This window comes from Dermacentor andersoni, chromosome 1, assembly GCF_023375885.2.
Source record: "Dermacentor andersoni chromosome 1, qqDerAnde1_hic_scaffold, whole genome shotgun sequence".
NCBI classification, from domain to species: Eukaryota; Metazoa; Arthropoda; class Arachnida; order Ixodida; family Ixodidae; genus Dermacentor; species Dermacentor andersoni.
In genome coordinates this window covers 176961728-176977791 of record NC_092814.1, presented here as the reverse complement: position 1 = coordinate 176977791, position 16064 = coordinate 176961728, and the positions used below count along the sequence as shown (strand labels likewise).

The 16064-nt window shown below is 46.1% G+C and overlaps 1 protein-coding gene across 1 annotated transcript in view; it reads right to left on the bottom strand.

Annotated features, from left to right (window-relative positions):
- The window catches only part of LOC129380870 (uncharacterized), an 85699-nt gene extending 69906 nt beyond the window's left edge, over nt 1–15793 (bottom strand). The window contains exons 1-5 of the mRNA XM_055063034.2: nt 15724–15793; nt 15226–15342; nt 15053–15163; nt 7881–8228; nt 2963–3093 (exon numbers count right to left, since the gene is read on the bottom strand). Of these exons, the coding sequence (XP_054919009.1) occupies nt 2963–3093; nt 7881–8228; nt 15053–15163; nt 15226–15342; nt 15724–15793 (777 nt within the window). The remainder of the gene's footprint in view (nt 1–2962; nt 3094–7880; nt 8229–15052; nt 15164–15225; nt 15343–15723) is intronic.
- Between the last annotated feature and the right edge of the window lie 271 nt (nt 15794–16064).

The window sequence follows — 16064 nt, the reverse complement described above, 5'->3', positions numbered from 1 at the left end:
CTTGTATATGTGTACTGTGACACTGTGTTTCTTTCCGCAAGTTGCCGCTCTTCTGTCTTCCTTCTGGGCCCCTTCTCTATTGTGCCCCCCGCCGCCCGATTCAACTTGCCCTCTCTCCCGCTACAATGGCAGCACGCGCACTGGTGCTGCGGAGCGACCGTTTTCTCCCTCCTTGCCTCGGGTGAACGGGGACCTAGCTGCCGCTACTTCCCGCCCCCCTCACTCTCCGACTTACGTCTCCCTCCTCCTGTGTGCTCTTTTCTCTTTCTTTTTCTTTCCTTTTTTTCCTTTTTTTTCTTCTCACTGACATCCTTTCTCTACATACATGGGACTCCGCCTTCCTCTTGCCCTGTATAGCTGCCAAAGGCAGCTGTAAATCTGCCAAAGCGCCGAAAATCAATCACTGTCCCAACTGTCCCTCTCGGTTTGATGTATCTGAGAACGACCGGGCACCCGCTCTGGTGTCTTCACTACCAGGGCCGAACTGCCATTTTTTTGTAAACCCTGATGAAGATCGGTCCACCGATCGAAACTGTTGCAAATAAATACTTGTTCTGTTTACCTTGTAGCACCACTCAAGTTCTTTATATATATATATATATATATATATATATATATATATATATATATATATATATATATATATATATATATATATATATATCTTTGCCTAACCTTCGCCCTTCGGGCTTTTAAATCGCTTCTTTGCAAATCGATCATTTTTTAGAAAGTACTGCGTTATGTATAATTAAATTAACATTATTAAAATTGCCCGACGGCAGGATGCGAACAAAGGGCCTCTATCGCAGAAGCCCAATATTTAACCCATTACGCCATGGACGCATGGACAAGCGGAACCACTGCAATCAGCAGCGATTATGCTTGATTGCAATCTTATTGCCCTTTGCATTAATACAGTATGAATTGCTTTCAAATTTAGGCCAATTTAGGCGCAGATAAAGATTAATAAACGAAGCCACAAGAATGTCTGAAGCCCCAAGCACGAAGAGCAGACAAATCCATCATCATCATCAGCCTGGTTCATCCCACTGCAGGGCAAAGGCATCTCGCATACTTCTACAACTACCCCAGTCATGTACTAATTGTGGCCATGTCGTCCCTGCAAACTTCTTAATCTCATCCGCCCACCTAACTTTCTGCCGCCCCCTGCTACGCTTCCCTTCCCTTGGAATCCAGTCCGTAACCCTTAATGACCATCGGTTATCTTCCCTCCTCATTACATGCCCTGCGCGTGCCCATTTCTTTTTCTGGATTTCAACTAAGATGCCATTAACTCGCGTTTGTTCCCTCACCAAATCTGCTCTTTTCTTATCCCTTAACGTTACACCCATCATTCTTCTTTCCATAGCTCGTTGCGTCGTCCTCAATTTAAGTAGAACCCTTCTCGTAAGTCTCCAGGTTTCTGCCCCGTACGTGAGTACTGGTAAGACAGAGCTGTTATACACTTTTCTCTTGAGGGATAATGTCAACCTGCTGTTCATGATCTGAGAATCTGAGACAAATCTGAGACAGATCTGAGACAAATCCATGTACATGTATACCCATCATTCCCGTGGTGGCTGAAGGACCGCAGCGCCAGAGTTCCCTCTAGTAATTGTGGGAAGCTACATGCTGGAAGCTACGTGCTCCCACGCTCACTCTCAAAGAGATCAAGATAGTACTCGTTAGGCGCCACCATCATGCATTGTCATTTAGCGTGTACAAAAAGGCTACCCAGACGGGTCATTATTTAGATTTTAATTCCGTTTATCGAGCGTCGCACAAACGGCGTGTAGCTTCTCCGCTGCATCGAGCAAGCCGTATCTGCACATATCCAGAGCATGTTGCCGCCTATGCAAGTGGCGTGCTTTGTGACCTCGCATCATGCGCCTACCCTGAGTTCACGCACTTACTTGAAAGAAAACTGTCTCGTTCTGCACATCAAGATGATGCGACTCGAAAAAAACGCGCACCAGTACCTTATGTACCCGGAATCAGTGAAACTTTGGCTCACGTCCTTAGCGGAAATAAAGTACCGATCGCCCACGTGCCAGCACAGAACCTTACGGATCCTTCGGTGAAGGTAAAAGACAAACTTCCCAAAGAAAAGTTTCCCGGATTGATATATAGTATCCCTTGCGCAGAATATGATTGTGTTTATGTTGGCAAAACAGGTAATTTTGAGTGATGGTTAAAACCACACCGTTACGATTGTAGTAAGATATAACGCTAAGTCAGACACACTGCTCGTACACGCAGAAACGACTAATAATGAAATGAATAGGGACAAAAGCAAGAAGGAGGGAATTTGGCTTCATGACTTCATCTTGAGCCTTTGTTCAAGATGAAGTCATGCACACACACACAACGCAACAACTTTCCAACGTGTATGCTTAGTGTTCACGTCATGTCTTGAAACGTACATAACCGGATTTTCTTGTCGTTTATCCTCATTGTGAATGAAGCTCGCGCGCGGGGGCTGAAACTTTTGTTTATTTCTAATTTTTATGGTCGGCGTCCAGCAACATTCAACTACTTACAATGTCTCCTCCCGACCAGACAGGTTTCCGTCAAACTCTCGCTTTCATAACCATGGGTATGAAAATAAACTTTGAGGCCACCTAGATGCTCGCGACGGTAATCGTTGATTCGAACTCTTCCATGTGCCTATATATAGCAAAATCGGCAGTTAAGATGTTCCGCAGTTCAGGTAATTGCTCACTTGCTCATGAAAGTTATATTTCAGCCTTACGTGTACCTCGGCGAATTATGTGAAGATAGACTTTGCGTATTGACCGTACCTTGGCCATGACAACTTGTACACTCCAATGAGAAAACGCCATGCATTATCTCACAAGAACGCTAGTCTCCAGTTATCATGAAACACTAGCAGGAGTACGTTGTGATAAAAAAATACAATTAAATAAAGGTGAGAAGCATTGGTAGTACATCGGCAGCTCACCGTGATGACGAGCTTCTTGAAGCTGGCCGAAGCGTACGTGTAGAGCGGCTTTTGGAGGTCGGGCTCCATGTCGATCATGTCTTCGATCTTTTGCAGCTTCCGCTTCTTTGTGTTAGTCGTGGCCCCGGCGGCTGCGAGCATGACCGCTGTGCTATACTCATTTTGGACTTTGCTTCTGTCAGTACAGACGCTTGCAGAACTTATCGAAACACGGATGCCGTAATACTGTCAAATGCCCCGAGTCCTATAGGTGTGCCATATGTAACTGGGAGGAGGAGGTCTGTGTACGCGCACGCTACTGGAAAAGTGCACCCTTCAATATCAGGCTATTTTCTTCGGCTGCAAGGAAATTTAACAGCTTCAGAGACTTTTGCTGCGTGCAGGTGTGAGCTGGAGCTACGTAGACACATAGAAACTAAATGAGCGAAATTAAATAAAATTGTGTTTCGAATATCCAGGACAGCATCTTTTTCGACAGATTCCTGATGTCTTATAGTAAGTCCGTGGAGGACCAGCGTGCTTAACGGATCACGTTCCGCGTGATATCCTTTGAGGCTAAGCCATGCACTCGTCTTTCGACACCTAGAGTAGCCTTATGTACGCGTCTGTAAAACAAACCTGGCTGCCAACACAAGACATCTTTCTGTCAGGATGTCTAAAGCCAAACGAGCGAATTCTTAATACATACACTATTATCTGGATTATTGTGGAAACGTTATTCCGGTGCAATATCATTTACATGGTGTGCTAACCATATCATATTATTGTACTCTCCGCTATTCAAAGAAGGAAGTGAGAACGGGGTTAACGGTTATTCGATCGTGAGTTCGCTCTCAAAGGCCAGAATACCTCAAGCAGAAACCACATATTGAAGAAAAATTGCACCCTTAAGGGTGTTTTCTAGTGTCTATAACTTACTCCCTTACATTCATAGGAAAGGGTGTTTAAGCGAACAAATACATCCATTTGAATGGGTGATTTTTTTTTATTGCACCCTTTCCTCCAATGTGTGTTTTGCCGGAATGTACACTACGTTTTACTTTTGGAGCAATATGTTTTATTTTACCATTACCTTAGTCTATCGGACGTCTGCCAACTATGCCCGAAGTAATTTCCGAGACCTTTAAAAAATAAAGTGAAGAAATTAAAATAAAGCCGCTTAACTAGGATTCCAACTGTGCTTCTACAGATTGCCATGCAGATGTGTTACCTCTTGTCACAAAAGTGCGCATTAGCAAATCGCGCGCCGCGTATCACCCAAGCCAGCAAAGGAGTACATCGGCCCCGCGACATCTCTGACAGAAGGAGAGAGCGCATACGCTACGGGCAACCGACGCTATCAACAGCGACTGGAAACTTCTAAGAGACACGCGAAAGAAAGGTGAGAAAAATAGGGCGCGTGCGGAAGAACCCGTTCAGACCTAGACACAGAGCGAGCATAGCGAGACGGAAGCGCGACAGCCCGACGTGCGCCAGCGGATGAGTCTCCACCCTCCTCGAAGCTGTGTCTGTTGCCGCGGCCGAAAACGCGAGAGATGTCTAAAAGATTCCCAGGCTTTGGCCTGGGATTACTCCGTCAAAAAGTTCGGGAAACTCCGGCGGAGGCGATAAAGGCGCCGTGCTGGAATCGGGGGAATCAGACCGCGCCGGTGATCGACCTTCTGCAGAAAAGGGGGACTCCCTGACAAGCTGGCCGACGAGTTTCTCGAGCGTCTGCGTTTCCGGAAGAAGGCCCTGCTTCGAGATTTGCCTCGAGCTACGCCGAGGAAGTCTGGCTCAACACCAACGCGGGTGAATACGAGTGCATACTTGGTGCTCCCATTCATTCTGTGCAGCTGTAACTGTTGAACTCTTAGTGCTTGTCGTTAATCATTTTCCAGCGTTTCATTAATAGCCTTCTCAATTATATTGTGATGTGCCTAGCCGAAGTGTGCATGTGTGCATGTAACTGCCTTATTTGAAGAATATATTTTCTGGAGTTTTGACAACTCCGGGCTCTGACTCGATCTTTGGACCACAACCGGCGTTCGCTGGCGCACCAGAAAGCCTCTTACTGTTATTATATTCAGAAGCTGATAAGTCGGCTTTGGAATTTCGCCTGGCGTTGGCGTCTCGTTCACGGAGTCTGTGACACCTCTCAACCACTCCGCCGACACAACCTTCGGAAATAATCTAGCCCCTGTCAGATACGGACCATTAACCAACATCTCTCAAGGTCTCCCAACGCAACCACTCACCGTCGCATTCCAATTGTGGTGCGCAGGTGCGCGTCGACCATGCTATCGGACCCGTCAGACAGCTTGGCTTTCCGCCCTAGTGTGCCGCGGGTCGGAGCTTTTGTCTCCCCCCTGTGTGATGCTTCCAGAAAATTCAACTGGAAGCCGGCACGGCTTGAGGTAGTTGATTTATAGTACCAGGAAATGCTGCTTGCAGCACTGTAATATCGTACAAGGCGATCCGGGTTGTACCTTGCAGGCGAGGAGGCAACACTCGATAGAGGCAGCCATCGGAGAATAGAGCCCATAGAATGTCCCCATTGGCTGAACATGACGTCACTTGCATGGGCTCTACGATTGGAGGAACATGACGACAGCTGTACGGACTCGCCAATCGAATGAAAATGACGACATCTGAACATCTTCGGCGATTGGCTGAAAATGACCTGACCCCGACGGAAGAAAGAGTTATAAGCCAGAGAACCATCGGGAAGAGAGAGACGTTCTTCTTGCAGCGGGCCGCAGCGTTCGACATATTGCCGGCCGTAACGATGACTTTTTACTGTTATTTTGATTTGTTCTATTCATGTACAGAATGTAAATTAACATTCAATTCTATAAGTCCCCCTCAACGTCGGCCAACTTCCGCACTCAACGGCAACATCAAATACCCCTTAAGAGTGTAGCAGTGCCATAGCTGCTCTGATAGGCTGACACCATGCTTTTCAGTGTCTCAGCCTATCGATAAATCAGCAGCAAGGTGAAGCACTTTAAGCAAAGCTAGCAATAAAACGTGAAAGGCAGGAAGGAGAGAACACAAAGTGCTTGTGCCTTTACATTTTACGACCAGGGCACGCCATCTCCACAATAAATGTTGTGTTCTTATCAGTAGAAAATTGCTCCACCATGCATTTTCGAATGTTTTCTCCAACGGATACTGCATTAAATGGCGCAAGACTTACTGCGAATAATATTGAGCCGGCCCCGATGCTACAGCAGGAATAACTTGCTCCTGAAAAACTATCATTGGCTGACGCGGTGTGATTGGCTGAAGATTGAATGAAGCTTAGCAGCTCACCTACGAAAGACCTAGCTGAAACTATTTAAATGAGGTCAGTGGCAAAGGCAAAAGGCAGGGCAAGAAATAAAACAAAAAGCTCAGTGCCCTTCCACTCTGTGAAGAAGGATGACCAGCGAAGCTGTTCATCATCTTCATCATTCATCCTGTTCATCTGTGTGGGCCCCTTAATGCCGAGCTGCACCTCCGTCGCCCGGCATTGCACTATCTTCGGGATCGGCCCACGTATGGGGAGTGCTTAACGCCTGCTTCACCTCCGCCGAGGGTCTGCCTGGCATCGCACTATCTTCGGGATCGGCCCACGTATGGGGAGTGCTTAACGCCTGCTTCACCTCCATCGCGGGTCGGCCCGGCATTGCACTATCTCCGGGATCGGCCCACGTATGAGGAATTTTTTTTTTTTTTTGCTTACCGCCTACAACGCGCGAAAACAACGCGCCTACAACGATGCGAAAAGTTTCTTGGACGGATGAGGTATACAGCTTCGCTGTAGAAAGCTATGTCTTTCCACTTTACCATCGGGGATACCATGTACATGAAGTAGCTTACTGTGACCATACGTAGTGCTCAAACAATGACTTGGCGCAATCACCCGCGAAATAGAAACTCATGCCTTCTTACTTGCTTGAAATGTTGAAGTACCCGAGCACCTTTAAGTTCTATAACGTATATCTTTCACCCAAAACACCCTTTAACGCCTGGAATTAATCAAAGGAGGTAGAAGGGTGCTGTGCAAACGAATGCACCCATTTCCAAAATTTTTAGAGAGAAAGTAAGGGTGCAAGAAGAGTGTTTTGTCGTCCAATCCATCTTCCAGGTGGACTTGATTTTACTTGGTTTATGCGCAGCTGACTAGTTGAGGGGGTGATAGCGACGCCCTTTCTAACACCCTGCTATTCGTACGCCGCCTCGCCCTCATTCAAGGGCACTGCGAAACGAGCAACACGCCTTGTTACGGCCAGAGTCTGTTACGTCTGCTGTGCTGAAGTAACTTAATACCTGATGACTCTAGGGTCATTTGGCGCTTAACTCGAGTTATTCTGGTAGTCCGACTTGGCCTTAGCTCGATGAATAGCTTTAATTAGGCACGACCAGCCATAAGCCACCGAAGTTTTATGAGCGAACATTCTGTTTGTGAATCCCCATACTGGTAGCATCATGCCGTGTACAATGTACAGTAAGTGCGAAGTGGGCAACATAATAAATTTTGGGCACGTGCACTAAACAAAGGTCCAGTTAATTGAAAACTTAGTATGAATCTAAATAACTTAAACCATTGAATGAGGGCAGGCTGGAGCACGAACACCGAACTCATTTTTAACAAGAGGGCGCTTCAACTCGAGAGATCGAAAGAGCTCTGAGTATTTCATACGACGGGCTTGAGCTAGGGTTACTCATCTGGTGAGGGGCTTCTCTTGAGCATCTCAATATCATAAAACCGTGCCTGCTTATACTATAAATATGTCTTGCTGACTGTACGAAGATGCAATCGCGGCTTTAGATTATGCACTTTATGTTATGTGCTAATGTCTAATTCCTTTGAAAGAGGCATTTACTCTGATTTTTTGTTTGCTGGCTCTTGACAAAGGAGGGCCGACGTATCGATCCCAGAGCGGCGACTCACAAAGCTGCTGCTCCTCCTTTCTATCGGGCGGCGACTCCCCTCTCGAGGGTGGTTTGGACGACCTCGGCTTCTTGGTGCCCTCACGACCGCCTCCGTCTTCGACGCCGGACAAAGTGGTGATACCACCACCCATCGCTTCCGCGATGGCCGGAATTTCGCAGAGGAATTTGTTCGCACTCAACGCCTTCCAGTTGAAGCCGCTGAAGAAGGGGTGGTTTTTGAGGTCCTGATAATGCCGAGACGCGAGTCGCTCTATCGGGTTTTTTCGCAGAAGCTTGAAAACCATGTCCTTGGCCTCCGGCGTTGCCGAATGCGGGTGCTCCTCAGTTTTGGGCCATTTCAGTGGTGCTGCAACAACACAAGTATCAGAGTCAACCTAGATGCGCCACAAACAAACTGCCATGTCTAAACGGAACACCAAAGTGGAAAGATTCCACAAATGAAGTACCAAAAGTACCCGTCTTGTCGTGAGTGTACGCCCATAATTAGGCCAGAAAAGAACAAGAACTAAATACGCGTGGCAACGCCGCTAGCACCACATGACGTCAAGGATTTTTAACAGCGTTTTCCGCGGTTTATAATTTGTGGATGGGTTAGGAATACACAGCAGTAAAAAATAGCGGCAGCATGTAATCAGGGAGAAGAGCGCTTGGAATATGGCTTGGCAAGATGTATGCAGTGAAGGATAAACAGGGTAATGTCATTGGCGATTTCAATGTTATAGTAAAGGCAGCACAAGACTTCTACTTGATACCAAGTTTCGAGGCCGCCAATGGAAACTGACCCTTGCAACGTTTAACACCCGAACCCTCTCGAGTGACGCAAGCTTAGCAGGACTCTTCGAGGAACTATCAGACATTGTCTGGGATATTATCGGCCTCAGTGAGATTAGAAGACCTGGTGAGGCTTACACATTGCTGAATAACGGCCATGTCCTCTGCCATAGAGCTCTCCCGGATAAGAAGCTGTACGGGGTAGGATTCCTAATCCATAAGGATATAGCGGGCAACATTGACGAATTCTACATCATCAACGAGAGGGTAGCAGTAGTCGTAATCAAACTCAATAAGAGGTATAAGTTAAACTTGAAAAGAGCGCTACGAAGACGCGGACTAAAAGAGGAACATGTACGACGGAGAAGGCGCTAATTACAGTGCTCTGGTAGAACACTGTAATCGTAACAATCGCCGTCCGCAGCCGCTGAGGACTGAGGGCCATTCGTTAATTGAGCAGATCATTAGGGACGTTGTGTCCGAATACTGCACCAGGGAGGCCAATTCCTGTTCTGGTGAGGGAGTGTCTTTCTTCAAGCTTAGTGGGCGTTCCTAATTTAGTTGTACCTGGATTAGTATAGCCCCACTCGCTCTCGGCATCTTTCGCCGGTGTCATGCGCCACTCCAAGCCTGCAGATGTAGTGCACTGGAGGATGTCATACGCAGATACAAAAAAATGGGGAGGGGGGGGGGGATGTGAACTTACGACTACCGCAACCGAGCATAAGACCGAGATAATCCCGCAGGCGGTTAGGCTACCTTGTCGCCGAAAAGTACGGCCCAGAGGGCCCTACATGCGTAAAAGATCCGCTAATTTGTCCACCCTTTACGGGTTTTGCTGATAGTCATAGGTTGCACAACATAGTGTCAATTCTCGGTTGCCCTAGCCTCTTGTTACCCGCATCTTACGCATGCACGCGGTCTTGAGTGCGCCTAGATACATGATATATTTTCGCTGAATTTGAACAGCCATTAACACTTGTGCGTAAAAATAAAAAAAGGGGAAAGTTTTTAAACGCTTACCGAGAGGCCCCGAGTGTCGTATGATCCCCTAGTCGCGTCTGCTTGTCTCTTGTCGTCCGAAAACTCACGTTCCCGGGTGGCTATTCTACATCCGGGAACGTGATCACTGATTTGCACTTATATTCGTTCTCGCGGGTGTGCGTTTGTACTCCTGTAGATCACGAGCAAAAGAAGTATTTAGGCACGTAGGGCCCTCTCGGCTGTACTTGTGGGCGATAAGGTAGCCTCGCCGCCTTCGGGATTATCTGACTGAGCTATGTCGGATGCTCGGTCTCCATAGTGGGAAGTGCGAATCATTCTAAAAGGTTTTTTTTTTTTTTTGACGATGGTGAGCTATGAATTCACCTCTTCCAGTGCACAACGTCTGCAGGCTTGGACTGACGCCTGACACCGGCAACATATGCCAAGAGTGAGTGGGGCTACACTAATCCAGGTACAACCCAATTAGGAAGGCCCACTAAGCTTCAACAAAGACGCTCCCTCACCAGAGCAGGAATTGGCTTCCCTGGTGCAGTATTCGGCCACTACCTCCCGAATGATACCTACAATTAACCCATGGCCTTCGGTCCCCGCCAGCTGCGGAGCACCTGACCAAGGTGGTGGTCAGACCTGTAACGCAATAGGTGCTAAGAATCTTTGGGTCCGGACAGGCCGCCAATGGAAACTGACCCTGTCAACCTTTAATTGCCAAACTCTGGCGAGTGAGGCTAGCTTAGCAGGAATCTTTGAGTAACTATTACACATTGTTTGGGATATCATCGGCGTTAGTGAGCTTAGAAGAACTGGTGAGGCTTATACATTGCTGAATAACGCACATGTCCTCTGCTATAGAGGTCTCCGAGATAAGAAGCAATACGGGGTAGGATTCCTAATTCATAACGACATAGCGGGCAGCATTTACGAATTCTACACCATTAATGACAGGGTAGCTGTAATCGTAATCAAACCTAATAAGAGGTAGTACTAAGAGGTAGTACTTACTACTAGGAGGTAGTAATAAGAGGTAGTAAGGATTAAAGGTAGTACAAGCCTACGCTCCAACATCCAGTCACGATGATGATGAAGTATATCAGTTTTATAAAGATCTTGAATTAGCGATGAGAAAAGTGAAAACTCGTTATACTGTAGTGATGGGCGACTTCAACGCAAAAGTGGGGAGAAAGCAGGCTGGAGAACAAGTAATTGACAACTGCGGCGTTGATTCTCTAACGCTTGAGGAGAGATGCTGGTAGAATTCGCAGAAAGGAGTAAGCTTCAAATAATGAACACCTTCTTCAGGAAGCGTAGCAACAGAAAGTTGACCTGAAAAAGCCATAATGGTGAAAGCAGAAATTAAATTGATTTCATTTTTTTCTGTAAATCCGAGCATAGTGCCGGATATAGAAGTGACATAGGTAGGGTAAAGTGCAGTGATCATAGGTTAGTGAGGGCTAGGATTCACCTCAATATGAAGAGCGAATGAGTAAATTTGGTCAAGAAGAAATTGGTCAACCTAGATGCAGTAAGGGTAAAAGCAGACAAATTCAGGCGGGTACTTGCAAACAAATATGCAGCCTTAGAACACAGAGATGAAGGTGACATAGAGGTAATGAATAAAACCGTAACTAGGCTGGCTTCAGAGGCAGCAATTGAAGTGGGAGGCAAGGCACCGAAGCAACCAGTCGGCAAGCTCTCCCAAGTAACAAAGAACCCAACAAGGAAACCACAAAGTGTAAAAGTGTCCAACTCAAGAGATAGGGCAGAATTCGCGGTACTATCAAAACTGATCAACAAGGCGAATATAAGTGATATTCGCAAATATAACATGAGAAAGACTGAAGAAGCCCTAAAAAATTGATGCAGCCTCAAGTCAGTGAGAAGGAAACTTGGCATAGGACAAACCAAGATCTATGAACTGAAAGATAAGCAGGGTAATATCGTCATCAATCTCGAAGATATAGTAAAAGCAGCGGAAGAATTTTATACTGACCTGTACCGTACAGAGAGGAGTCAGGATACCTCCCTTAGAAACAGTAATGAACAGGAGACAGAAACCCCTATAACTAGCGATGAGGTCAGAAGGGTCTTGCAAGACATGAAACGAGGAAGAGCGGCAGGAGAAGATGCAATAACAGTCGATTTAATCAAAGATGGAGGAGACATAATGCTTGGAAAACTGGCGGCTCTTTATACGAAGTGTCTATTGACTGCAATGGTCCCAGAAAACTGGAAGAATGCAAACATTATACTAATCCACAAAAAGGGAGACGTTAAAGAATTGAAAAATTATAGGCCCATTACCATACTCCGGTATTATATAAAATGTTCACCAAAGTAATCTCCAATAGAATAAGGCCAATACTGGACTTTAGACAACAAAGGGAACAGGCTGGCTTCAGGAAGGGATACTCTACAATGGATCACATCTTTGTCATCAATCAGGTAATCGAGAAATCTGCAGAGTACAATCAGCCTCTCTATATCGGTTTCATAGATTACGAAAATGCACTTGATTCAGTAGACACACCAGCAGTCATAGAGACATTACGTAAACAAGGAGTACAGACCGCTTATGTAAATACCTTGGAAATTATCTACAGAGGTTCCACAGCTACCTTAATTCTACACAAGAAAAGCAGGAAGTACGTGTAAAGAAAGGGATCAGACAGGGAGACGCAATCTCTCCAATGCTATACACTGCGTGCTTGGAAGAAGCATTCAAGCTAATAAACTGGGAAGGAGTGAGGATCGAGGGCGAATATGTCAGCAACCTTCAGTTTGCCGATGACATTGTTCTATTCAGCAACACTGCAGACGAGTTACAACAAATGATTTAGGACCTTAACAGGGAGAGTGTAAGAGTGGGGTTGAAGATTAATATGCAGAAGACAAAGATAATGATGAATAGTCGGGCAAGGGAACAGGAGTTCAAGATCTCCAGTCAGCCTCTAGAGTCTGTGAATGAGTGCGTTTACCTAGTTCAACTAATCACAGGCAATCCTGATCATAAGAAGGAAATTCATAGAAGAACAAAAATGGGTTGGATTGCATACGGCAGACATCGTCAGCACCTCACTGGAAGCTTACCACTGTCATTGAAAAGGAAAGTGCACAGTCAGTGCATTTTACCAGTGCTGACATATGGGGTAGAGTCTTGGAGACTGGCAAAGAAGCTTGAGCACAAATTAAGGACCACGCAAAGAGCGCTGGAACGAAGAATGCTAGGCATACGAGGAGACAGAAAGAGAGCGGTATGGATCAGAGAGCAAACGGGTATAGCCGATATTATAATGGACATTAAGAGATAAAAATGGAGCTGGGCACGTCATATAATGCGCCGGTTCGATAACCGTTGGACTTTTAGGGTTACAGAATGGGTACCAGGAGAAGGGAAACGCAGTCGAGGACGGCAGAAGATTTGGTGGAGCGATGAATTTAGGAAATTCGCGGGTGCTAGTTGCAATCGGTTGCCGCAGGACAGGGGTAATTGGAGATAGCAGGTAGAGGCCTTCCCCCTTGCAGTGGACATAAAACAGGTTGATGATGATGATGATGATGATGATGATGATGATGATGATGATGATGATGATGATGCAGTTCCGATGAAGTGAGGGCAACACTTGACTTCAATCAACCAAGAGAACAGGCCGGCTACAAGAAGGAATATTCTACTATCCGTGCCATCGATCAGGCAATTGAAAAAATATGTGGAGTACAATTAAGAGCTCTATATGGCGTTCATAGATTATGAAAATGCATTTGATTCAGTACAAATACCAGCATTTATGAAGTCACTGAGCAATCATGCTGTACAGGAAGCATATGTGAATACCTAGGCAAATATCTACACACTCCACAGCTACCTCAATTCTCCACACAAGAAAAATAGAAAAATACCGATAAAGAAAGCAGTCAGGAAAAGCTACAGAATCTCTCCAATGCTGTACACTGCAAGCTTACAAGATGCATTCTATCTATTAGACATTGGGAAAAATTAGGAGTGAGGATCAACAGTGAATACCTCAACAACCTACGGTTTGCAGGTGGCATTGTCCTGTTGAGCAACGCACAGGAAAGAATTTCAAGAAATGATTGTGGACCTTAACCAATAAAGTGTATGAGTAGGGTTGAAGATTAATACACATAAGACAAAGATAATGTTCAATAGCCTGTACAAGGAAAAAGAATTCATGGTCGGCAGTCAGCTTCTAGATTCTTTGCTGGAGTACGTATATCTAGGTTCAATTACTGATCATCAGAATGAAATTTACAGAAAAAAGAAAAAAAGTTTTGACCGCATACGGCAGGCATTACCAAATCATCATGGGAAGCTTACCGCTATTGCTGGAAAGAAAAGTGTACAATCATTGCATTCTACCGCTGCTAACATGTGGGGCAGAAACATGGAGGTTGACAAATAAAGTCAGGGACCACGCAAGGAGCGGTGGAACAAAAGTGTTAGGGGTAACGTTAAGAGATAGGAAGAGAACGGTGTGGATCAGAGCGGAAACGGGGATAGCCGATTTACTAGTTTACAATAAGTGACAAAAATTGAGCTGGGCAGGCCATGTAAAGCGCAGAGCCGGTCACCGTTGGACTATTAGGGTTACAGAATGGGTGACAAGGGAACGCAAACGCAGTCAACAATGGCAGATAGTTGGGGTGATGACATTGTGAAATTTGCAGGCGCAAGTTGCAATGAGCTTGCGTAAGACAGGGGTAAGTGGAGATCGCTGGCAGAGGCCTCCGTCCGGCAGTGGACTTCAGAATAGGCTGATGACGATGATGATAATCAAGGCATAACATGGCAATGTATAGGAACCAAACATTCAACTTAGTGTATTTAGTGAACGTTTGCAGGAAAAAGAAAGAGAAAACGGCCCACATACGGGAATATTATTTTACAGCCGTGACGTCATACTGACGCACCGCGCTGCATTTCAGGCGTGAAATTCAAGACGGAGAACATTGGACTCCAATTTTTACCCTAGTCACCAACTTTGTACCGCCGAATAAATGTAGAGTCTTGACGGAATCGTTTGCCTACTTAAACAGGTATAGTGTGGCTGTTTAGTGACCCTTTTAGAAGAGCGAGAAATGAGTACACGAATCTGTTGACGGCATTCCATCGCACTTCGCAATATTATCACTGTGGACATGAAGCTACTGACAGCCTTCTTCAGTCTCTGTAATCTGCGCAGTATATGCACTTGCGCAACTGCATCTTCTCCAAACTAAAGGCGCGGATAATTTCACTTGACTGAGCTGAGCAAGGAAAGGACCTCCTTCCCACTCACTTCCTCTTGAGGGAACCGGCCGTTGTGTTGCACACCAGGCTCGTTATGTAGCCTCGCCTTGCAACCCCGTGCTATGAATTGAACCGCAGTATTGTGTTACCTCCAATGATGCGGTCTCGTAGAAGCTGCTTTGTCCTTCCTCTGAAAGGCACTCTGCCGGTCATCAACTTGTAAAATACGATGCCTGATGACCACCAATCGCAGGCCCTACCTGCGCAAGCGCGTGAAGACGTCAACAAAGCTACCAGGGTGGCATTGGCGCGGGACACTTACCGTACGGCCGCCGTTTCAGAATCTCGGGAGCCATGTACGGAATCGTACCCGCGGACTCGCCGTCATGGAATTCAAACGCTGTCCTGGCAAAGTATCCTTTTACCAGTCGCTTTGAAACTGTCGAAGAGAGCACAGTATCACGCACACTCAAACAGCGATCTTACACGCGGCAACAGGCAGTGTCCGAAGGTGAACATTATAAGGACCAGTTGGCTGCAAGAACCTTGCGCCTCTCGATTCCGAAGAGCTCTTGCGACACATCTGCTTGTTTAAATAGTACGAAAATTTGCCAATATGACATTAGAAGATTGTCGGTTGAAATAAACTGCAGTAGGTTTTAATAGACTTTGCTACCGTAAAAGAAGCCAATCCCTTGCTGGCACAAATTAAAAATTTAGCTGAAATGTTTGTACGCCCTCTGACACCACTACCTCCTTCGGAGACAGAGCGCTGAGCCGTTATGCGTAATGAGCTGCTGTGTGATTCAAGCACACTCACAGTGGCCCAGGCAGACCTTGTTGGTGTCGAAGTCGATCAGCTTGACCCGGCCGCCAGGAACGATGAGCATGCTGCAATTCTTTTTATTAAGACGTGTCTCTACGGCTCCCAGAGCTACGGTGAGGGAACTTACTTGGATACCTTCACGTCTCGATGCAAGAAGCCTCGTAGGTGAAGATGCTCCAGTGCTAGAATCAGCTGTGCTATGACAATCTGCACGTGGTCGATATTCAAATACGTAGCTTTTGTCACCACGCGCATCAGATCCACGCCCGAGATGTACTCCATCATGGTCACGTATGAGTCCTATACGGGGTAGGAAAAAAATTCGATGAAGGGAA